This window comes from Berghia stephanieae, chromosome 3 (assembly GCF_034508935.2).
Source record: "Berghia stephanieae isolate SIO BIC M18660-M18661 chromosome 3, UCSD_Bste_1.3, whole genome shotgun sequence".
Lineage (NCBI taxonomy): Eukaryota > Metazoa > Mollusca > Gastropoda > Nudibranchia > Aeolidiidae > Berghia > Berghia stephanieae.
In genome coordinates, this window is record NC_088362.1 from 92,579,927 (window position 1) to 92,605,257 (window position 25,331).

At 34.8% G+C, this 25,331-nt stretch overlaps 2 protein-coding genes across 10 annotated transcripts in view; one reads left to right on the forward strand and one right to left on the reverse strand.

The window, feature by feature from the left end:
- Window positions 1–8,266, reverse strand: part of LOC144968842 (RILP-like protein 1) — a 34,957-nt gene extending 26,691 nt beyond the window's left edge. For 7 of the 8 annotated variants that reach the window (XR_013644673.1, XR_013644672.1, XM_078907589.1 and 4 more), the window contains exons 1-6: window positions 7,793–8,249; window positions 7,061–7,211; window positions 6,582–6,700; window positions 5,986–6,252; window positions 3,782–3,988; window positions 2,855–2,928 (exon numbers count right to left, since the gene is read on the reverse strand). Coding sequence is in view for 6 of the 8 variants with exons in the window: in XM_078907589.1 (XP_078763715.1) it covers window positions 2,855–2,928; window positions 3,782–3,988; window positions 5,986–6,252; window positions 6,582–6,700; window positions 7,061–7,211; window positions 7,793–8,101 (1,127 nt within the window). In the remaining 2 variants the exon portion in view is untranslated. Of the gene's footprint in view, window positions 1–2,854; window positions 2,929–3,781; window positions 3,989–5,985; window positions 6,253–6,581; window positions 6,701–7,060; window positions 7,212–7,792 lie in introns of all 8 variants that reach the window. The other variant, XM_078907587.1, reaches the window with a different exon arrangement.
- A 444-nt stretch (window positions 8,267–8,710) lies between these two features.
- Window positions 8,711–25,331, forward strand: part of LOC144968844 (ras-related protein Rab-34-like) — a 31,655-nt gene continuing 15,034 nt past the window's right edge. Inside the window, exons 1-2 of one of the 2 annotated variants that reach the window (XM_078907592.1) lie at window positions 8,711–8,872; window positions 24,658–24,762. The gene's annotated coding sequence lies outside the window, so the exon portion shown is untranslated. The remainder of the gene's footprint in view (window positions 8,873–24,657; window positions 24,763–25,331) is intronic. The other variant, XM_078907593.1, reaches the window with a different exon arrangement.

The following is a 25,331-nucleotide window of genomic DNA, read 5'->3' on the forward strand; positions in this document are numbered from 1 at the left end:
ATAGGTATACGATTCAAGGGTGATGCTCCCATCCAACCACCCGCATGGTTATGATGATGATGATAATAATAATAATAATAATAATAATAATAATAATAATAATAATAATAATAATAATAATAATAATAATAATAACAGATTAAAAAAACAACAAAACTGCCATCAATTAAACAGCATGCAGTAACAGCGACAGCAGCAGAAACCGAAACCCATTAGTTTGACAAAATGATCAATGTTAGAAAGAGGATACAATTATCGGGGGAAAAAAAAAAGAAAAGAAAAAAGACTAACGGATATACTTATAATACATATTTAAATGACTCTTCTATAATACAGCTTAAATACCAGGCATTCTGCATAGAAATAAGTTATCAATCTTAAAAGCGAATCTAATTAACCATGACTAACCACTCCCCTAAATTGTAATCCACATCAAGTTTTAGATCTTTCACTTCATCAATCATAATAAATTGTAATGAATTGCACTATTCAATGTTACAAAAGCACCCATAACTAAACCAATTAAACCAAATACCCTGTAACAAAGCATTAACCTGGAATAAAGTCCTAGAAGCAACACAATATTATCTACTGACAAGACTTGATCCTGAATCTTGTCAAACCTTAAGCTTATACATATTCAAGGCTTGCTGACAATCAAAATTTAATTAGTTCATAATATTCAATGCAAGCACTGTCAAATAACTGCTCAGGACCTTACAAATATTTTTAGTAGTTAAATAGAGCTTTTGATATTATTAGATCATTAAAATGCTGATCTCTCACTTGTTTCTGTTCTCTTCAGCTTGAGAATGTCCAGGAATAATCTTTGTATTATTTAACATGCCCAATATGCTTAATACTGTTTCCTTTATTTTTATTCCCTTCAGTTGGTCAAAGGGAACCAAGCTTCTATTCCATACATAATAAGTCGCATGTTAGAGATCTTTAGTGTACCAGCACTCTTAAATTATCTGTCACTACATATCGCCAGGCGCTCATCTACACCCAAGTTAGACAGTTAATTGTATCAAGTATTTAATCCAAAGACACAATTTTAGGCAAAGAGATTTGTGACTGTTATCAAAAACATGGTCACGTGTCTATCATTTCTATTGAGTTGTGTTAAAAATTATTTTTTACATTTCTCACAAAGAAACTAAGTTTTAAAAAGTAAAATCTTTACATAAAAAGATATATAGATAATAACTTGCAAAATATATGTCATATGGAATAAAGATAAACTGAAGCAAAAATAATAAACGAACTACAACACATGAGAAATCAAACTAAACTGGAATCAACGTAGCACAAATTATTCACGAGAATAAAATCATAGTAGTTTGAAATTGTGGGATAGAGGAAATGTAAAAAGATGATTTGAAGTTAAATATGGGTTTATCAAATATAATAAGTGATGTTATATTTGTCAAGATTGGGATGAAGTATGCTTCAAATCAACTATATATAATGCCATAAACTATACTCAATCATATGACTTGATTTTATATAAGTATTGAAGAACAAGATCTTTTAAAATTTTTTTTTTTTTTTTTTGGTTTTTGTCAGGATAAATGAATTACAAATTTGTAAAAAATTAATAAATAAAAAAAAGTCACTTTGACTAATATTAGAGAGAGAGAGAGAGAGAGAGAGAGAGAGAGAGAGAGAGAGAGAGAGAGAGAGAGAGAGAGAGAGAGAGATAGAGAGAGAGGGGGGGGGGGAGGAGGCAGAATCGAAAAGGAACTTCCAAAATTTTGAGCACCTGACATCGTGTCACCAATAATTCTTGTCAGTTTCTATATTCTGATATAGGCTTTTCAAATGCAACCTTTGAACGACATTACAATTTATGATTCTAATTATTCTAATTTGGCCTTTGCAAGTGTGCATTGAATGTCATGCTTGGCTAGACAACTATAGAGAACAATTTATCAAATTCACTTCATTGCATTCTGACACTGACACCCATTCTTTTTTTATTTTTTTTTTCATATCAAAATTTTCTACACGTATTTGAAGGGTAGAGCTGTATAATTGCTTTTTATATTTAATGAAACAAAAGTATAACAATTAAACTGATCAATGTTATGTAAAGTATTTAAAGCTTTCATATTTAATATTATATTTTGACTAACGACTCCATTAATTATCAAAGTTGTTTTGCTTTTAACCTTTTTAATGCACAAAAACATTATTACACTGAACAAAACACAAAAAACAAAACTTGAACTCAGAACATCCAGTCAAATGCCACAAAATTAAAGATTATGATTAAATTCCCTTTCATACCACAAAAAGGAAATTGCCAACCAATCAAAAATCGAGCCATATAATCCTCCATAAGTTAAGAAGAGAAAATTCAAAATTCAAGACAAATAGCCCTAAACCCTTTATTTGATAAGGGACATATACAAAGGTGTGCGGCTATGTGGTCTAGCGGCATGACACTCACCTTTGGATTGGAAGGTCTTGGGTTCGAGTCCTGCTGAGCGGTGCATAGTTGAGTCCTTGGAAAAGGTTTTTTACTCACATTCTCTCACTGTACTCAAGTCTAAAATGAGTACCTGGCTATTAACAGAATTATCTCAGTCGAAAAAATTGTATGTTGCCGCGTCATGTCTCATCCTACATGTTAAGTATTGCTGTTGGCTAGGGACCTCTTGTAAAGCTCATTTATTTATTTAAAATTTTTTTTTTTATTTTTCTTTACAAAGGTTCACTTTTCACAAATCTATTTTATTTCTGATGTCCCAATGCCTCACCCAAATTTTCAAGACAGGATTTGTCATTTAAGACCCAATAATTTCATATTGCAATCATTTATTAAAAAACTAAAAAACAAAATGCTAACCTTGGTTTGTAAAATGCTAACTCCTCTTCCACTTCAATTAGTTTTGTTTTCAACTCGTTTCTTTCCAAAAGCACCTAAAAATTAAAAAAAAAAAAAAAAAAAAAAAAAGATTGAAAATTAGTAAGAAAACACATAAAAAGTAATTAAGAAAGTTAACAACAATCTGCTATAAAGTTTCAATATGCATTGCTATTAACCATGATATGTAAAAATAAAGCATCAAAAATATGATCAGTAGTTGAAGCTGCCAACAGATGTAGTCCAGCAACACAGTAACATTAAAAAAAAATTAAACTGTGACCCACTACCTGAAAGCGGAGTTATGTTGAGGTGAACAAATGACTGAAATTAAAAAGATTTTAAAATTAAAAAAAGTAAAAACATGTGAGAATTTAGTTTTTGTCACTTTCAGAAACTATATTATCTGTTGCACTCAATAAAACATGTCAACTTAACTAAGCCTCTCACATTCCACAAGAGATTTGATTTTAAACTTCTAAGTTAACTCGATATATAATATTGTTTTGAGATGATGGATCACAAATTTTCTGACTTACTACCTTGAGAATCAAACTTGCTAATTCTGAATGCTTATTTGTAAACAATCGCCTCCAATTCTTATGTTGTGATTTTGATGCTGAAAATTAAATTCATAGTCAAAAATATGGAAATTGGGTAAAGTCTCCTTGCTTTTAAGCAGAATATAGTTTCATTCAGTATAGGAAAATCTTAAATTTCATATTTCCAATTGTTAAAACTTTAAACTAGTTTTGAGCATCAGACTAACCCCTAAATAATATCACTTTATGGCAGTGGATCACATCTGACATTGATCGACCAACAATATTTCCAATCTAAAAACTGCTTTCTCAAAGCTTTACTTGTATGCATGTAAAAATAATTTTCTGAAAGACAAAGTTTATATACCTGTCTTAATTCTTCTAATGTGAACCTAGGTCTGTTAGGATCTTTGAGATCAATGATGAGTTTTCCTTCCAAGTCAAAACCTGGACTTTCTGGACAGGTATTCGCTTGATCACCATCCCCTCCTTCATCCTCCCTCTCCCCTTGTTCAGCGAGAGAAGCTCTAGCTAACTGCTTGTGAATTGGTTCACCATCTGCCTCTGGACTTTGCTGAAAATTTATAGAAAGAGAGAGAAAAAGAAAGCTTAGTCCTCGATATCAATGCTAACAGTCAAAATATTAACCCTATATATGAATTCAATATTTTGTAACTCTGCAGTAGAACTTAATGATAATGTTTTCATCAAAAGAGAAAGAACAGCAATGGAATCTAAATTTCTGAAGCCCGATTTCTACCTTTGTTTTTACTCTGTCTGTAAAAACGGTCAAAGCCGGTATTTGGAACGCTGCTGAATTGGAACAACCTGTATGGGGCAGAATCATTTCTATACAATTACTATTGGTTAATCAGAACCCGAGCCCGTTAATTGGAACGATTTCAGAGCCTAAGAAAATGCTTTCAGAAATTTATTTTCTTTCCAAATACTATTCCCATTGAAAGGAACAAGAATGGAGACTTCCCGCCTATTCAAATGAGCACAAATAAATTTTAATTTAAAAGTCGGCTATTTAACAATAGCATTGAGCCTAAAACTACCCATTCCCTTTAATTTGGTAATAGTAATAGGTTACACTTTAGCATTTGCGAGTCTTGGTGAACAAAAATGGTAAATGAGAGCACAGGTAATGATGCAATGATTTTGACGAAGCAAGGCATACTGCGTAGTATAGTATGCTGTGGATTATTGTGGAACAGAATTCAAGCGTCATCGATTCATTTGTCCTCTTTTTGAGATATGGGTGTAGTGACAATGTGAAATTACGACAGACGTCATGTTTCATCCTACATGTTAGGTGCTACTGTTGGTTAGGGACCCATTGTAAAACACTTTGGGCATGTTTAGTGGATATTGGGCAATATAGAAGCTCAAGTCTTTTCAGGTTTTTTTTTTTTTTCAAGTTTAAGATAGGGTAAAACATTCCTTTTCATCTACCACCATGACTTCACACATATAATGTGAAAAAGGCAGGGAAGAATAGAGAATAAAATTTCAAACAAATAGAAGTATACTCTGTATTAGTGTAAACAGATTTATAGCCACTGCAGAGATTATGATAAGGTGTTTCCAGGTGAATTGGTTAAATGGAACGATTTCTGCATAATGGGCTATTCTGATTAAGTGGCTTGCACTGTACAACCAGATGAATAATGGAAATCATTAATCAAAATAAGCCAGCATTCTTGTTAAAAGGTTAATATTCTATGAATACATATGATGAGTTTTATCCTCTTTTGAGACCTGCTCACTTCTAAAATGGCAAAGTCCTATAATAAAGATCATATACAACAAAACTCTTTACAATTATTAGTTCTGTATCATTTCAATGTTGGTGTCAAAGTCATCAAGCCATTGAAAAGTTGGCTTTCAAATGTGCCCAAAACTACATAATATTTAAATCAGTTAAATGCTTTAAAAAATAAGATTAATATTATTTTCATCTAATGGTTTATATTTTATTCCTAAACTGATATTTCGACATAATTCTGTGGGAGAGAAAATGAAGATCTCACCAAGTCATGCCAAATAAGAATTTTACAATTAAAAAAAATCTTTTAAGATTTTACTGCCCGGACAACAAAACTTGGATCATCCTTTTTACTTTACAATGATGCTTGTTTCAAATATTTTCTGCCGCTGGGAATTAAATTATTAATATGCAAATTACAACAAATTAATCTCATTGATAGCTCAAAAACCACTAAATTGACACCTCTCTTATAAGCAGCCTTAAGAGGATACATTATCAACCATGGCATATGATGAAAGAAACCCTTGCTTTGCTTGTGGTGAGGGAACAATTTTCATATTCATGTTAGCAACTGAGCAATACCATGAAATATTGCAGCAATTAATTACCATCAGTGGCATCACAGATTTCCCCTGACCACTACCTGTTACACCCATGGGCTGACCCCACTAATGGGGTCGAGTTGACCTAGCACTAAAATACTGCTCAGAGGGGAAAATGCCACGCAGTGCATATAGTAATAAAGATAATGAACTTTTTAATCAATACATTTAAGAAGTAAACAAACATAAACTAACCGTTTCTACTTCAACATTACGGTTTTCTTCCTCTGATATACTCCTACTGGCCCTTATAACTTCCTTGACAGCTGCCCTCTGTTCATCATACTTCTCCTGCTCTGTGATTTTGTCTCGTATCCTCTCCACTTGCTCATCCTTTGTGTGCAACATTAACTCTAATTCTGCTTTCTCTTCTAGGAGAGTTTTTGCTTGCTTTTTCTGCGTATTATTTTTCCGTCGTAAATCAGCATTCACTTTGGCGATACGCTCCAACTGAGCTGAAAGCTGTGAAAAGTTTAAAGAAAAAAATAAATCAATAAAAATACATAAAAAACAATCTATCTTTGACTTCAGTAACATTGTAAAATTTCAAAACAGCAAAATGATGCAACTATTACTAAATCAAAGCACAAAAATCTCTGTGCAGACACATTTGCCTCTATGACTTTTATGCACCTTGAATTTCCATTTTAAAAAAAGAATGTCAACATGTATTCATTTGGCATAAATCTGATTTTGAGCCTGGAACTTGACATATATGGCTGATCAGACTTACAGAAAGTGACATAAAAAGACTTAATGACATGTGGACAAATAATTTAAAGTGAACTTACTGCTTCACAATCCACTGCTTTCTGATTGTGTTCACGTTTGAGTTGACGAATCTCTTGTCGTTGCTTGTCGACTGTTTCTTTCAATTTTGTTAGTACTTTGATTTCCTGCTCTTCTGTTTCTAAAAAGTAAGAAAACAAATTCAATACGGTAAGTCAGTGATTGTGACATTGAAATGCATATTGGTGTATTGACTTGCGATAAATTTTAATAGAAAAATGCGCTGATAATTTGCATATCGCTATTTTTAAGCGACCATGTTTTCAGCCACAGATTACATCATACAGGAAATGCTAGAGATTATTATGCAGGACTTTTAATAAAATGTATAAAATTTGCAGTGATTGATATTTTTTATATCAATGTGACGTTTGAAACGCTAAGGGATTATTATACTGCTAAGTGCCAATGTTTAAAAAAACAAATTACTAACAAATGCATATAATTTTTTATCACATATTTTATAAATCAGAAATTATACCTTGCTGTTGCGCTTTGATTTCAGCCACAGCTGCACTTTGTTCGCTTCGGATATCCTCTTTGAGACGTTTGTTTTCATCTTGTAGTCGACTGACAACACTTAACAATTCCTTGACTTCTGACTGCCAATTTTCTTCTATTATTTCCAACTCCTGGTAAATACAATAATAGTTATTATCAATCAAAAATTCAATAGCAAAATTCTTTTAGTAAAAAATGTCAAAAGAACATATCCTGGCCTAAAGGACTCTGCAATGGCTTCCAATCCAAAGGTAACAAGCAATTGCTATTAACTGCATTAAACCTTGCCTTTAATGAAACCAGGATATTAAAACTAAAGGAAACTAACTAAAAACCCCAGCTCCTTGAGTTCGTGGCTTAAGTCTGAAGGCGAAGGATGGTGTAATATCCATCATTTTTACTATTTCAAATTGATTGATAAGGCAGGTGTGATAAATACTGCCATTCAAGTTCAATAATTTGATGTTGAGCTGAAATTTCCTTCTGTTTTTCAAATTCAACTGCAATGAAATCAAGTCCTATTGTCAACAATCAATACAACGCCTACGCGATTCTGTCAGGGGCTAACACTAATTCTAATGGTAAAGAAATTGCGGGCAAGTAAGTTGAGAACAAAGAAAATCGACCATAAATAAAGGGAAAATTTACATCCCCGATTTCTGGAAATCCCCATTTAAATATAAATCTGTTGTATTTTGTTCCATACACATACTTGCTCAAACTTGGCTCTTTCCTGTGCTTTTTCTGATTTTTCGTTTTCCAACTTTTCAACTTTAAATCGAAGCTGATTAATCTCCTCAACATCTTTCTCATAACGTGATGTTAAGTTTTCAAGCTGTTCCAGACTCCTGATAACCTTAGGCATAAGTTCTGTAACACAATCGTTCCCATAAGCATGAATAAGCTTATCAAATTCATGGGCAATTCCAGCGGCCTGATCATAAACATCAGTCACTGAAATCGCCTGAAGTTCCTCACTAGCCATTATCCTAGCACTGAAAAAACACCGTCTCGCATCCATTGAAAATGGTGGAAGCACATTCCATTTCCGTAACGATAATTCTATGCGGCCTGTCCACTATCATTACTCAAAGAGTTCCATCGATCGATCGATTTCGCCAGACTCAACTTGCGCTTGACTCTCAAGAGTTCTACCTCCCTGTTTCTCTGACGTAAAAAGTCTCGTGATGTTTATTTATAGAATGTCTATAAATATGCTCCGTATAGTTTACTTATCAAATTTATATGCCCGTCAATATTTCAGCGAAAATGTGATAAATAACAATGTGAAATTGAATGTAAGCTTCAATTTAATAACGGAAACATATAATATGGACGTTTCGGGTTTAACATTTATCAACAAAAAAGGATGAATGAATCACTTCAGACGAATGAGATGATGAGCTAGTGGAGTTGTTAAGGTGAAAAATTGATACTTCAGGTTTTCATCTTTTATTCTTTTTCGTTGCAAATAGTTCCTCTCACATATTAAAAACGGTCCTATTTTACAATTATTAACGTTGAAAAAGTGTCACAAGAGCTAATAATTGTATCGATTTTAACAACCACCTGAGCAACGACATAAGGCTATCGATAAACTTTGTAACTCTTTTCTATTTAAGGATTGATTCGTTATCACTTCACAACATACCGATGCCGACAATAACAACACACTTTCTTTCTCTGTAAAATTTCAGCCTTATACTTAAAGATAGGACTTATGATCATACGTCGTTTGATCGGAGGACGCGTTGCCAATATTCTGAAAGGGTGGCCGTCTGATTAAATGAAGGTATAGAAAGTAATTTAATTTGATTTAATGAACTTGGTGGGCGTGCGACTTGTGGTCAGTCTTGGTTTTTTTAGATAATGCAAGGCGACGCCTATTCGCAAACGGTTACGAATAGGCCACAGGACTATTCACAAACGTTTGTCAACAGCTTCCAGGCTATTCGCAAAGGGAGTGGTTATTCTCATCCTGGGTGAGAAAGAGGTAGTGGCGCCTTCTCGCTATTCTCACCCCTGTATTAACCAACAGGCTCAATTGGGGAGTTTATAGAAATTCTAATTTTAATAGGCAGTTTAGTGAGCAGCAGCAGTGGCAGTCAAATTTTGACCCAACTCGCCCATAGGAAAGTTGTGACTGGAAATTGCCGTTCGTGTTTTGGGGGGTTCAATTAAAAATGCATAACTTCGTTATAAAGAGGAATATCGCAGATATTTTGGTATCGTTATTTTCGTCTTTCAATTTCCTTTTAAATGGTGCCAATTAAGGAAAAATCCATTAATAATTCCAGAAGTTATATGAAGTTAAAATTTGGCAATTTTCAAATGCATTTATTTTTTTATTTACCGCGTGTGTTTTTAAATTTTAAACGCTTGTTTTTAGAATGACATCTAAACTTTATTCATGCCAAATTTCAGGGCTCTATATCGATGCGCAGACACCTTTTAACTCTGCGCCGAAATGCCTTGTTTACATTATCTTCTCATCATGGCTGCCGGGCGATATCGATATTCATATCGATATTTTGAATTTAGTTATGTATTATGTTAAATTTAGTCCATGATATTTTCAGTACTATTATTTACTATGTTTTTATTTTGAAATACATACTTCCCAACTTTATTTATAGGCATTTTATAGTTTTTGTTTTAAAAGTTCGTATATTTCTTCTCTTTGTGAAATCCGATATTAATAATATCGATATTTTAAAAATACCAATTGCTTTAATTTTATATTATTTTACTTGGCCATCAAGTCATCAAGTTTCTTTCCCATATGTTTAGATATGTTTGTTATCATTTGTATCCATATTCTAAAGGCCTTAGAATTATTATGGTAAGAAGTTCTATTAGTTTTGACACCCCCATACATTGAGAGAGAAAGGGGGGGGGGGGGGGGATAAAATTATATTAATTGTCAGTTCAAATGATGTAATAGCAATAAACCCAAAGTGGTTCAGCATAATTTTTTAAAGTATTAAAAGCCAGAACTTTCCTTCTAATTATAATAGGGAATCTGTTTCAATTTATTTGAACTTTTTCAATCTACCATTTTATTTATATGCAATTAAATTTCCAGAGGTAAAAATAAACTCATTATGTCATTACACAACATGTTTATATCTCTTCATTTAAATACTCTCAAACCCTTTTTTATTCTCTATGTATTAATTAAAAGAGGGTAATTATTTGCAATTGTTTCAGTGAGATATTGGGGATAAATCCAAAAGTGATAGAGCAAATTATTTATTACGTCTAGCCGAGTTTTTGATTATGTAACATTTGCGTCATATTATGTGATAATGTGTTAATTTGAACTGTTTATCTTCCTCTTTATTAATGTAAATGCATTGTCCTCGATAAGACGAACATTTTGGTATACAATATATGATAAGAACTCCATATTGACTGTTTTTAACCATTTTTTATTTAACATCACGCGATTTCGGTCACAACTTTGCAATGGTAATTTTGGAGTAAAAACGGTCTGAAATGTCAGACTTTGAACTGCCGTAACTACATTTCTAATCAAGATAGAAACAAAATTCAAACTGTTTTGTAATCTGTGTTGCCAGCTATTTCATATGACATTGGTTTCAAGTGTGTGGGGTACATTTAGAATTTCTATTAAACTCCCTAATTTTAAATGAAAATGTAGCTCACACTCACACGCTTGAAACCAATGTCATATGAAAGAGTTGGCAACACAGATTACAAAACAGTTTGAATTTTGTTTCTATCTTGATTAGAAATGTAGTTACGGCAGTTCAAAGTCTGAAATTTCAGACCGATTTTTACCCCAAAATTACCATTGCAAAGTTGTGACCGAAATCGCGTGATGTTAATAAAAAATGGTTTAAAAAGTCAATACGGAGTTCTTATCACATATTGTATACCAAAATGTTCGTCTTATCGAGGACAATGCATTTACATCAATAAAGAGGAAGATAAACATATCAAATTAACACATTATTACATAATATGACGCAAATGTTACATAATTAAAAACTCGGCTAGACGTGAGAAACAATTTGCTATATCACTTCTGGATTTATCCCCAATATCTCACTGAAACAACTGCAAATAATTCCCCTCTTTGATTTAATACATAGAGAATAAAAAAGGGTTTGAGAGTATTTAAATGAAAAGATATAAACATGTTGCGTAATGACATAATGAGTTTATTTTTACCTCTGGCAATTTAATTTTTAATTGCATATAAATAAAATGGTAGATGGAAAAAGTTCAAATACATTGAAACAGATTCCCTATTTTAATTAGAAGGAAAGTTCTGGCTTTTAATACTTAAATAAATTATGCTGAACCACTTTGGGTTTATTGCTATTACATCATTTGAACTGACAATTAATATAATGTTATTCTCCCCACTCCCCCCCCCCTTTCTCTCTCAATGTGTGGGGGTGTCATAATTTATAACTAATAGAACTTCTTACCATAGTAATTATTAAGGCTAAGGCCTTTAGAATATGGTTACAAATGATAACAAATATATCTAAGCATATGGGAATGACACTTGATGACTTGATGGCAAAATAAAATAAAATTAATGCAATTGGTATTTTTAAAATATTGATATTATTAATATCGGATTTCACAAAGAGAAGAAATATACGAACTTTTAAAACAAAAACTATAAAATGCCCATAAATAAAGTTGGAAAGTATGTATTCAAAATAAAAACATAGTAAATAATAGTACTGAAACTAATATGGACTACATTTAAAATAGTACATAACTAAATTTAAAATATCGATATGAATATGATATCGTTGGGCAGCCATGATGAGAAGATAATGTAAACATGGCATTTCGGCGCAGAGTTAAAAAGTGTCTGCGCATAGATATAGAGCCCTGAAATTTGGCATGAATAAAGTTTAGATATTATTGTCATGGTCTCAAGTGAGTAAAGAGCTACTCGACTATGCATAAAGATATATGTAGAATGAGGCCCCAGAATTTACTAGTTACTATAAATGAAAAACAATTAACGATTTGTTTACAATGAAATAAAAATAATGATGAAATTTAATTAAAAGAGATAAATAGTGATCGTGGCAGTTACAAATAGAGATATGAATATATTACGTAACTTATGATAATGTGTCAGGTTCGTAAGTTTACGTTTCCAGGCAGTTGACAGGCTTGGATGATATATTCGTCTGATAACAGGCTCGGGCTCGTAAAATTCCACTTCCAGGCAATTGGTAAGGGGTTATTGTATTATTCTTTGACAGCGGGCTCGGGTTTGATCCTTGAAGATTATACAATCAAAGTTAAAAGCTCCGGCGTCTTAATGGTGTAGATATAATATCTACAAAGTCCCAAAAGATAAAAATCTTCCAGTATATATAAGGAATAGAGCGACTGGCCGTCCGGCATAGATTGTGGAGAGAAGTGAGTGTCAAATGTTAGACCTATCAGCTTTTATAATAAATGGCTACGTGACAAAATGTAGAACGAAAAGTATTCACTAATTAGAAATTAATTCGAGGGAAGGCTATAAAAGGAAAGATGATCTAATATTAGAAGGTAAAGTTTATCTAAGCCTACCGAAATATAACTGGAGTGAGATGAATTCAGTTCTTAATAAAATAAAATTTAATAAGATAATTGTGAACAACCTTTACTGTGACACCCCCCACCCACGTTTAAAATATACTCTTTAACCATTATGGGAAAGATAGATTTTACAAACGGAAGTAAATTTACTATCATGATACTCTAGCATTAATCCATTGTTATGATTTGTGCTACAATTAAATTATTTATTAACTAGACATGGAAATGTTTATACTAACGTAGGTATATGAATGGGTGACAATAACAATGAAAGATTGTGATTACAAATCATTGTGATGAACAACATGATGGCAATGTGATTACAAATCATTGTGATAAACAATAGTGATGGCAATGAAGCATGATTTAAGTCGATGATATGAAGGTAATTTACTAAATGAAATGAATGAAAATGTAAATGAAATATTGATATTTCAATTATTAATCATAAATGAGTGAAAATTCATAACAATAATAGATAAAGAGAAGATTTCCCAAATCATGAATGGGTATGGTATATATATCCAAACAATACTCAATGTTACATTAAGTTGGGTCATCATGTTTACAAATAAAATTATCGAATTTGTGCGTTCTGATTTGGCATAGTTTGCGAGGTAACTAACAGTATGCATGGGAGGTTAAGTTATACCCTTCTCACGTGTTTACACTAATCGAGAAAGTAGGTCGGCGTGAATATTTTCACAGCCTGGTATGTGAGAGATACTGAAAGTGTAATTTTGCAAAAATAGACTCCACCTTAGTACTCTACTATTATTCATTTTGTTATTTCTTATGTACGTAAGTGGTTTATGGTCCGTTTCGACCACAAACTCTTTTAGCAGTAGATATCTGCTGAATGTCTTTAAAGCAAAGACGATGGCCAGTCCTTCACGCTCTATTACAGAGTATCGTGATTCTCTGTCCAATAATTTTCTGCTTGCATATAAGCAAGGCATTAGAGTTCCCTCATGCTCCTGTAATAGTACACCTGCGATGCCCTTATCAGACGCGTCAGTTCTTACAACAAATTCTTTTGACATGTCGGGTAATTTAAGAATTGGTTCTGAACAGAGTAATGCCTTTAATTGGTTAAAGCTATTCTGACACGCTTCTGTCCAAAAACAATTTTGTTCGGTGACCCATTCTTTGTCAGATTTGTTAGCGGTGTCGCGATGTGCGCGACGTTGTAAATGTATTTCCTGTAAAAATTTAGGAGCCCAAGTACTTTGCGTACTTCTTTTTTTGTCTTAGGTGGTTGCAATTGTGCGATTTTTGTTTGTTTTTCTGTCTCGGGTGTCTGTGTCCCATGACCAACGGTATGACCGAGAAAATCAATTTTGTAAAATGCAATGCTTGTTTTTGACGGTTTTGATGTTAAAGAATTACGTTTTAATGCTTCAAGCACTAATTCTAAGGTTGTCATGTGATCAGTCCATGAGTTTGAGAAAATACATGCGTCGTCGAAGTATGAGAGTGTAGACGGGATGTCTTTTAATAACATACGCATCATTCTTTGGAATGTCGATGCGGCTGTCGATAATCCAAATGGCATATAGTTAAATTCTAACAATCCTAATGGTGATTGAAATGCTGTGTATTTCTTACATGATTCTTTCAGTGGAATCTGCCAGTATCCTCTAGAAAGATCACATTTTGTCATGTATTTTGCTTGAGATAAGGCAGCAAATAAATTCTCTTGATTTGGTATTGGTTCTGCATCAAACACTGTTGCTTCATTTAATTTGCGAAAGTCGATACATAGCCTTATCGATCCGTCTTTCTTTTTCACTACTACTATTGGTGATGAGTATGGGCTTGAAGAATATCTAACTATTCCTGTATCTAGCATATCCTTAACTTCCTTTTCAACTTGTTCTCGTGCGTGAAATGGAATAGGATAGTTTTTCACGTTGATAGGGGCAGATACGGTTAACTTTATGTCGTGTTCCACTAATGTTGTATGTCCGGGTGCGTCTGTAAAGACTGACTGGTACTTTTCTAATAATGACCTGATTTCTCGTTTCTGACATTCGTTTAGTTGAGGATTGATTGTGATGTCATTAATTGTACTATTTTTAGAGTTACCGTGTTGTGGGGTGTGTTGTAGTTCGACATCATCGCTGTGAGTTTCGATGATTAATCCTACATTTGCAGCTTCAACATGGTTAAATATTGGTTGTGATAATCTGTCTCTATCGAAATATTTTTTTAGCATGTTTGCATGGAATGTCTTTGTTGTGTTGTTAATTTGAATCTCGTAATTAACACCAGATCGTACTGCTAATACATTGAATGGTCCTTTCCATGTAGCTAAAAGTTTACTCGAGTCATCGGGTAAGAGTATTAGTACTTTGTCACCAATCTCAAATTTTCTTGACTTGCTTTTTCTATCGGAGTATTCCTTGTATTTCTCTGCTTTTTTAGTGACGGATTCCTGTGCTAGCTTACAGTGTCCTCTATTCTGTCTTTCAGGTTTCTTACATATTCGTAAGCAAACATAATTTCGTTATTGTCCTCCTCATTCCCTTTACAAATGTCGGCTACTATATTGATCGGGCCGCGAGGTGATCGTCCATACATCAACTCAAATGGGGAGTAGCCTGTAGATTCTTGGGGTATTTCTCTATATGCAAATAGGATTGCCGGTAAGTATCTGTCCCAATCATCTGGTTTTTCTGCTGACACTTTTCTTAACATATTCTTTAGAGTGCCATTAAATCTTTCACAAAGACCATTTGCTTGGGGGTGGTAGGGAGTTGTGAATGAGTGTTGGATTCCCATGAGTTTCATGGTTTCATGCATCATATGTGATGTAAATTGGGGTCCATTGTCCGACAGTATCTCATTTGGTATGCCTATTCTAGTAAAAATTGTCATCAATGCTTCAGCTATGTGATCCGATGTAGTTGATTTCAATGCTATCGCTTCTGGCCACCTGGTTGCGTAATCGACTAGTGTTAGTATGTGTGTATGGTTTCTATCTGATTTTGTTAAAGGGCCTATAATGTCAATTGCAACTTTTTGAAAAACTTTTTCAATAACTGGGGTTGTCTCTAATGGCAATCTCGGTATTCTGCCTTTTGCGACTCTTCTTTGGCATGTGTCACAAGATTTCACATATTCTCGGACGTCTTTAGTAATTCCAGGCCATGTGAAATTCTCGGATATTCTCTTCAATGTGGAAGAGCTCCCAAGATGTCCAGAAGTTATTTAATCGTGCGCTATTCCAAGGATTTTGTTTCTGTAAATACTCGGCGTGACCAGTTGTTTAGCTATTTTGTTTCTTTTCCTATGTAACCTGAACAGAATATCTTTTTCAATGATGTATTCAACTTTTGATTTCGTCCCTTTGTTTGCGATATTGAAATATGGTGTTAAAGTCGGTCCTTTTTCTGTTCTTCAATGAACGTGTTCCTGTCAAATTGTTGTGGTTCAAGAGAAATAGTCATTGGCTTCTCTGTTGTCTTAGTCATCTTTCTTGTTTCTGCTAGACAAGCTGTTTCTTGGGTTAATGACCATTCTTTTACATCTGTTGGGTTGTCTTTAAGACCTTTTATATTGCCAACAATAACATCAGCGACGGGGTTGGGAAGTATACAGCATTCCACTATTCCTGTATAGTATGGGGTTTCTATGTACACATTAGCTGTTTCAAAGGTTTCGACTGTGCCACTGAATGTGATGCATTGTACCGTTTTTCCAGTTTTGTCTTCGTCATTGATCAAAGATGCTTTTATTCCTACTGTACTGCATCCTGTGTCTCTCAATATTTTGCAATCAGTTCCATTAGCTTTGCCTTCACAAAAAAATAGCGATCCTGATTTGTGAGTTTGTGTTAAAAGTGACATACCTTTCACGCAATACACATTTATATTTTCTCCTGACATTACTCGTGTCTGATTGTTTACACTTGTTTGGAGTGATGCATTTGCAGTTTCTTTTGGATATCCCACGATTTTGTAACATTTGTCTGCTGTGTGGCCTTTCATTCCACAATATTGACATTTAATTATAGGTTTGTTGGTTTTCTTATACTCAGTATTATTGTCAGTGCTATTTCTTGTTTTGTTTTGATAGGGTCGGCTATGGTCTCTTTTGAACTGTTTGTTCCATGGTTTGTTACTATGGTCATCCTGTTTCACTTGCGTGTTCCGAGTGATTGATCGGCTCGTTCTATTTGAGTACTGAACTTTAGGTGTACCTGGACTCTGAGCAGCAGCAGCGTAGTATGGTTCCTTCAATGTTCTGCTAAGGGGTGTCAATGGATGTGCGCTGTTAAAGTTTTCTGCGTAGATTTTTAATTTGTCCAAGTTTTCTGGCTTTCTCTCTTTAAAGAATGCGACTAAATCTGGGTTGCAAGCTTGATAGATTCGATTCTTCAGCGTGAGATAGTAAAGGCCTGCAAAGTCGTCTTGTTTTACGTTTGCCAACTCAAGCCACCGATTTAGAAATTGAGTAATTCGGTTCACAGATAAAGTCTTCTCCACTTTCCGGTTTTGCAGTGTGAAACCTTTCCTGGTAACCATCTTCCGTTAATCTAAATCTTTTTAGTAGAGCGTCTTTAATTTTACCATAATCATCTGCATCTTCAGTTGTTAAGGTATAGAAAACTTTTAGCGGTTCTCCAGATAAGCAGTTAATCAAGGCTGTGGCCCATTTGCTTTCTGGCCAACGATAACCTTTAGCCTGAATTTCGAATCGGTGTAAGAAGGATTCTAGACAGTCTGAGCGTTCATCGTATGTTGGCATGCGTGGAAGTTTCACGAAAAATTCATCACTATTATTATGTTTTCTTTCATGACCGGTTTTTGTTTTTTCAATTTCCAGCATCATTTGGGTCCTTTTGGTTTCTTCTTCTGCTAAAGCTATTTGTCTTTTTAGTTCCCTTTCTTGGACTCTTTCTTCTCGTTCTTCTCTACGTATTCTTTCTTCATGTTCTTTTTCTTCTCTACGAATTCTTTCTTCATTTTCTTCTCTACGAATTCTTTCTTCATTTTCTTCTCTACGAATTCTTTTTTCATGTTCTTTTTCTTCTCTACGAATTCTTTGTTCATGTTCTTTTTCTTCTTTTACTTTCTCTTCGCACCATGAAAATATTCTTTCCTGGGGTATTTCTAAGTCCTTTGCGAGACTTAAGTATCTTTTATATGACAAGATATGAAGTGAGTAGAAAAGTGCCAGAAGACAATAGAGAATAAAAATTTTAATCGCGGCGGTGGTGGGGTTTGAACCTGCGACCTTATTGGTACGACAACTCCGCCTGGCAGGTGAGAGCGTGGCTCTACCGTGTGAGCTATCCACGAACACAAAAATATTCGTTTCAAACCCAAAGTCATTTCTAGATCCCTCTCTCACCCACTTCTTGAGATCGCCGATTCGTTCACCACCATCGCGAAGTAATTTTGACCAGCAGTTAAGCTTAATAGCCAATATTCTCATCACAAACATATAACATAGAAACGATTGAGACATTGAGTATGCTCCGGTGTATGGGGTGAATTTTTAATTCAGAAAAGTGAGTGGAGCAGGCACTTATGTTGGTAACAAAATAAAAATTTTTATTCTCTATTGTCTTCTGGCACTTTTCTACTCACTTCATATCTTGTTGTTACCAACATAACTATCTTTTATATGCTTCCATGTTGCAATAAATTAGTTACGATATTTTATATATATTATATTGACAGGATACTGTTACTGACTGTTTTATTTATTTACACTTACTGGAATGAACTGTTCTATTTTTAGAAATCTCTCTCTCTTATTTCAACTTATTATGTATGTTGAATTTGATGCCTTTTATCGTTATATCTTATAAAGCAATGTGTCAATACAATGCATAGTTATTATGACTTGAGTCAATAACAATGTGTCAATCGCGTGTACTCTAAACTATGTTACTACGAAAAATGTATCACCAATGTGTGTGACTCGTCGTTAGTTTGTGTACAATTATTCACAATGACGCTAATATACTAGAGTGTGATAACAATAATAGGATGCCAAAATAATCCCAAGTTATCTATCACTAAATATAACACGACGGCTAGTAGACTCCTTTTATTATTATTTAGTTTTTAAAGACTCACTTTTCAGAACATAATATATAAGTGGTTTTCGGTAACAGTAGTATGCCAAAAATGTATTTAAAACAAATCACTATGCAAAACAAATCACGATGTCTATAGTTACTATGTGATGCCCAACTCATGTAAAAGAGAATAATGAAGGATATATTTACCAACTCAGTTCGTGGCTGGGACCTCTCTCTTGTTCAATGGTTGTTCAACAATTGTAATTAGGCATTGAAGAGTGTTTAACAGTGATGTCTGAAATACAAAACAATAAAATATCGTAAGATTTACAATAGTTCCAAAATGTGTTCACAACACTGAGTGATTGGATGATAGGTGAATGAATCGTTATGGAATGTAAACATTTTGAAAACAATTCATGAATGAGGCAAACAACAAAATGAAATGAGTGATATAATAACAAAGTGGACAAGGAATGAATGAATGAATGAAAAACTGAGTGAATAGATGAATGAATGAATGGATAATGTATGAATGAAAGAATGAAGGGAGGAATAAATGTATGAATGATTGGATAAATGAGTGAATAAACGAATGAATGTATGAATGAATGAATGAATGAATGAATAAATGAATGAACAATGAATGAATGAATAATTTATAAATGAATAAATGAATGAAGGAATGAATCAATAAAATGCTATTCAATTTGAATGAAAGAATGAATGGATAAATTGCTATTCCATTTAAATGAAGAAATGAAAAAGAAAAAAAATTAATCCTGTAAATAGGGAGTTCAATTAAAATATGATCAAGTGGGGCAATTAAGAGTTTTACAATTTAAACTTTAAGGTTAGATGAAATAGATATATGTAACTAAATAAATTCAATTCTTTATATGTGTCCCCTCCAAAATGTCATGGTCTCAAGTGAGTAAAGAGCTACTCGACTATGCATAAAGATGTATGTAGAATGAGGCCCCAGAATTTACTAGTTACTATAAATGAAAAACAATTAACGATTTGTTTACAATGAAATAAAAATAATGATGAAATTTAATTAAAAGAGATAAATAGTGATCGTGGCAGTTACAAATAGAGATATGAATATATTACGTAACTTATGATAATATGTCAGGTTCGTAAGTTTACGTTTCCAGGCAGTTGACAGGCTTGGATGATATATTCGTCTGATAACAGGCTCGGGCTCGTAAAATTCCACTTCCAGGCAATTGGTAAGGGGTTATTGTATTATTCTTTGACAGCGGGCTCGGGTTTGATCCTTGAAGATTATACAATCAAAGTTAAAAGCTCCGGCGTCTTAATGGTGTAGATATAATATCTACAAAGTCCCAAAAGATAAAAATCTTCCAGTATATATAAGGAATAGAGCGACTGGCCGTCCGGCATAGATTGTGAGAGAAGTGAGTGTCAAATGTTAGACCTATCAGCTTTTATAATAAATGGCTACGTGACAGAATGTAGAACGAAAAGTATTCACTAATTAGAAATTAATTCGAGGGAAGGCTATAAAAGGAAAGACGATCTAATATTAGAAGGTAAAGTTTATCTAAGCCTACCGAAATATAACTGGAGTGAGATGAATTCAGTTCTTAATAAAATAAAATTTAATAAGATAATTGTGAACAACCTTTACTGTGACAATTATTCTGAAAACAAGCGTTTTTATTTTTAAAACACACGCGGTAAATAAAAAAATAAATGCAGTTGAGACTTTGCCAAATTTTAACTTCATATAACTTCTGGAGTTATTAATGAATTTTTACTTAATTGGCACCATTTAAAAGGAAATTGAAAGACGAAAATAATGATACCAAAATATCTGCAATATTCCTCTTTATAACAAAGTTATGCATCTTTAATTGAACCCCCCAAAACGCGAACAGCAATTTCCAGTCACAACTTTCCTATGGGCGAGTTGGGTCACAATTTGACTGCCAATGCTGCTGCTCACTAAACTGCCTAGCTCAATAGCCTAGGTAGGGTTAGCCTAGCCGCCGCCCCTCCTCTCCTATTCTCACCCATGATTAACCAACAGGTAGGGTTAGCCAAGCCACCGCCCCTTCTCTATATTCTCCCCCGATCATCAACATCATCTCTCTCATAACTGCTTTTAGTGGTACTGGACATACATATCCTGTATTAAGAATTTAGACTGGATGGTCTTGAGATATGGGAATCATGTTGGAAATCTGTATGAATACGGGAGTTGATATAATCATTTTCATCATCATCATCTCTCTCTCTTTCTCTCTCTTTTTTCGTGACTGCTTTTAATTGTACTGGACATAATTTTAAAAGATCCTCAGGCATACTCAACGAACACCTTGCATTCAGTGAACAGAGCCCCCCCCCCCCCCCCCCCCCTTCTTTTTTTTTTTGTTTTGGCTTCATTGACTTTAGTAAAGTACCTCTTATCGAACCAACTAATCTCAGAGCCAACCTCAGATTCAATTAACCAGTAATATAGGCAGACTCACTTTTTAAAAAAATGTTCCTATTTTCTACTTAGACATTCAGTTGAACTTCAAAAAAGCATATGTCTGCTGTCGGCGTCAATTGACAAGAATAATCAGAATGGGATGTATACATTAACATTTATAGTATAGGTAATGGATGTCAAGGGATGTATATTGCTGTTCATCCAGGTAAATGCCTCTGCATCCGCATATTTTTGCCTGCCACATGTTTATGCCGCATTTTTGTCTTTTTTATTTTATTTCTTTTAAATTAAAGAAAAAAAGTCTTTGTTGCCTATTTCGCTTTTTTTAAAAATTGGCGTTTTGGCCATTTTAAAGATCCTCAGGCATACGATTTGTGGCTCATATAATAACTGGTAGGGGTAGAAGGGAGGTGATCCTGGTGATGACAGTCGCTCGAAAACCTGGCTGGTCCTAATTTCCTTAGCAATCAGCGATGGATCGGAGGTGTGGCAGTATAAAAAAGTGGACAAGTTTGTTTTTTTTATTGATGATATGCCTTTAGGTAAAATACTCACAACATCTAGCCATCAGCCGGATTTATCATACCATCAGACAAAACTGTGTGTAACAACAACAACAGTAATAATGATAATAAATGATAATAATAATGATAATGATGATGAGGATGATGATCATTATGATGATGTAATAATAATAATAATAATAATAATAATAATAATAATAATAATAATAATAATAATAATAATAATAATAATAATAATAATAATAAGAGTAGTAGTCAGTAGTGCGGGGCGGTCCTTGGCAAGCTTAAGGACCACGGTCCTACGGTCCTTGGGAAATGAAGACCGCAAGGACCGGTCCTAGGACCGGTCCTTTTCGACATTGAACATTCCTGAGAGACTGTTGGAAATTCGAACCGGTTTGACCTTTGAGAGCGTGGGATCGTTCATTCTTGAACCGTTAAAGACCGCTACACGATGAAAACCGTGGCCTACAGGAGTAAAACACACGGAGTAGTCACACTCATTTCAAATTGTAACCTAGTTAGAGAAGAGGGGTGATGCCTTCTTTATTTGCTCACCGTACTTCATTGTTACTTCGATAATTTAATAAAATTTGAAATTTATCCCCATTAACGGAGATAATGGCATCGCCCAAGGCGTTGATCGAGTTGTTCGTGGCGTTGATACACACACGCAACTCCTACCCCCCCCCCCTCCCCCCCCCCCACACACATTAGAGGGCAGCGAGCATTGAAGAGTAAGAGAGAGACGTGAAGTTATAATAAGAGGGGGTGGATGAGGTGATAAGAGGGGTCGATGGTGACTTTTCGCCAGATCTAACAAACTCAGCTACCCATTCATTGCTGAGTAGACAGGGATTCAGAAAAAAATCGACTGCACCCGGGATCGATCTCTGGCCCTTTGCGTATAAAGAGAGTGCTCTATCAACTGAGCTATCGGGGTCCCCAAATATTCTATTGGACTTTTTTAAGATTCAGACGTTATAACTGGGTTTTTTGGAAGGAAGAAACTAATGAAACTCATATTATTTGATTAGTAAAAACACCAAACGAAATTTTAATATTATTGTATTATTTTAAATGACAACACTGCGATAGAAAGGAGTGGTGACAAGAGATGGACAAAAGAAAACAAAAAATCGGATTTGCTACTTGCTAGGTTCGACACACACACACACACACACACACACACACAAACACACACATCTTTTGTAGTCACATACATTTCAAACAATAACCCATTAGAGAAGAGGGTCATGCCTTCACCATAGATCATTGTCATTGCGATCATTATGGTGTAGTAAATTTTGAAATTTACCCCGTATAATGGAATCGTCCAAGGCGTGCGCCTCCTGTTCCCCCCATCTCACACACGAAAGGGCGGTTTGCGGAGTGGAGGTTGGTGGTCGTCTGCCTGTATGGTCGTCTGTGTCGTTTAGTGTATGGCAAAGGGGGGTGGGTGCGATTAATTAAGTGAGATGGGTGGTGATTGGTGGAAGATAGGCAACCGAAGCAACGAATCGCTGGGGAAGTAGTAGGCTATGGCGCGAGACCGTAGACCGTGGTCCTTGCAAGGACCGCCCCGCACTAGTTGAAAGGTGATAAGAAGTGAGGACCGCCGCCGATCTTCCCCTCTGGGACCGGTCTTCGGTTCACAGCTAAAAGACCGTCGGACCGCGGTCCAGACCGGTCTTCAGCGCGGCACTAGTAGTCAGCATCCTTCCGTCTCAAGAAACGATGGTTTGCAACCTGTATGACTTTGGTCTCATCAGTCTTGTTGAGAGCAGCGATGGGTGTGACTCAGCAGACTGATCCTTGCATTGCATGGCAGTCTCTACCGCAGTTGCTGCACACATAGTTTAACTGTGTGTTTGTTGTTTGGTTCTGCTGCCTCTCTTTCCTCCTTTTTCTCCTCTCCTCAAATTTCTTCTTTCTCCTCTCCTCTCCTCTCTTCACTCCCTCCCTCACCGCATATCTCCAGCCACTGTGGTTGCCAGTAGTAATACAGGGTGAAGAGAGAGAGAGAGAGAGAGAGAGAGAGAGAGAGAGAGAGAGAGAGAGAGAGAGAGAGAGAGAGAGAGAGAGAGAGAGAGAGAGAGAGAGAGAGAGAGAGAGAGAGAGAGAGAGAGAGAGAGAGGTGAACTCTCCCCTTCATTCAGTTTTTGAAATACTTCTCTCACAAGAACTGAAACGATTTTTAAATTTAAAGGGGTTTTATTTATTTCACGAGATGAAGTGAGTAGGAAAGTGCCAGAAGACAATAGAGAATTAAAAATTTTCGCAGCGGTGATGGGGGTTTGAACCTGCGACCTTATTGGTATGACAACTCTGCCTGGCCAGTGAGAGCGTGACTCTACCGTATGAGCTATCCACAATTGCAAAAAAGATCGTCTCTAACTCAGGTCATTATTAAAGCTCTTTCTCTCACCGACTACTTGAGATCGCGGGTCCAACACACACAACCTCCGCAAAGTTAGTTGGCCAGCAATTAAGCTTAATAGCCAATATTCTCAACACAAACGTATAACATAGAAACAATTGAGACATTGAGTATGCTCCGGTATTTGGGGTGAATTTTTAATTCAGAAAAGTGAGTGGAGCAGGCACTTATGTTGGTAACAACAAGAGATGAAGTGAGTAGGAAAGTGCCAGAAGACAATAGAGAATAAAAATTTTAAAAATTTATTTCATGATTTAGGCTTGACATGACCTAAAGTGATCTTTTTTTTTCTGATCGGATCCCAGCTTTCATTCATATTCATCAGAAAACAGCTAATGAATGTCTAAAAATAGCATGCACAAAACTGCTGTGTGCTTGTCTTACAAATTGCCAGTAAGACATTTACATCAACTGCTCGGTATCCACCGTTGACGTCTCATTTTTCCACCAAAGTTTTGTTAATTGATTTTATGGCGATTGGAATGGAAGTTGCCTTTCGTTGATTAGTCTTACATTTTGACTCTAGATACCATCTTCAGAAGCATAGAAGTTGGAAGTTTTTGTCCAATGGATACCTTTGTTCTCGAATGATGGCATTTGCTCTATTCTCAGCAGTACTTATATATGTCAGGTAAGGCTTTTTAAGTTTTTATTTTGGAAGCCTCCTTTAGGGTTTTGTAGTCTCGATTTTTCTTTGGCTCCGCAACTTCCATGCTATGTCGTGATGCCAAACAAAACTATACTTAAATATTAGGGACCTGTATCATGGTCTTTCTGCTGATATTGAAGGACCTTAACTTTCTGAGTTTGTGCAGGCTCTGGTTACATTTTTTGACAACATTGTTGATGTGCAGTTCAAATCTTAAGCTATTACTTGCTCATTTTATATATATTCTGAAACATAATTATTTAAAAGGCCAAGGTGATCTTACTCATATTTGAGTTTGAGGGCATCAGTTTGACAGCTTTTACTGATGATAGTTTTGAATTTACTCAGACATATTGGGACTGATCAATGACAAAATTGTGATTACAATTGATGAGGTTATGGGGAAGGTTAGAGCATCCAATTTACTTCTAAAGATATTGGTGTACATGGCATTAAAGGCAGATGAAACATTGATGTAAATGTATAGGATTCGGCAGTAGTTGGCAGGTGAAATGTCCTGGTGATATGATATTGAATGAATCTTTGCGAGG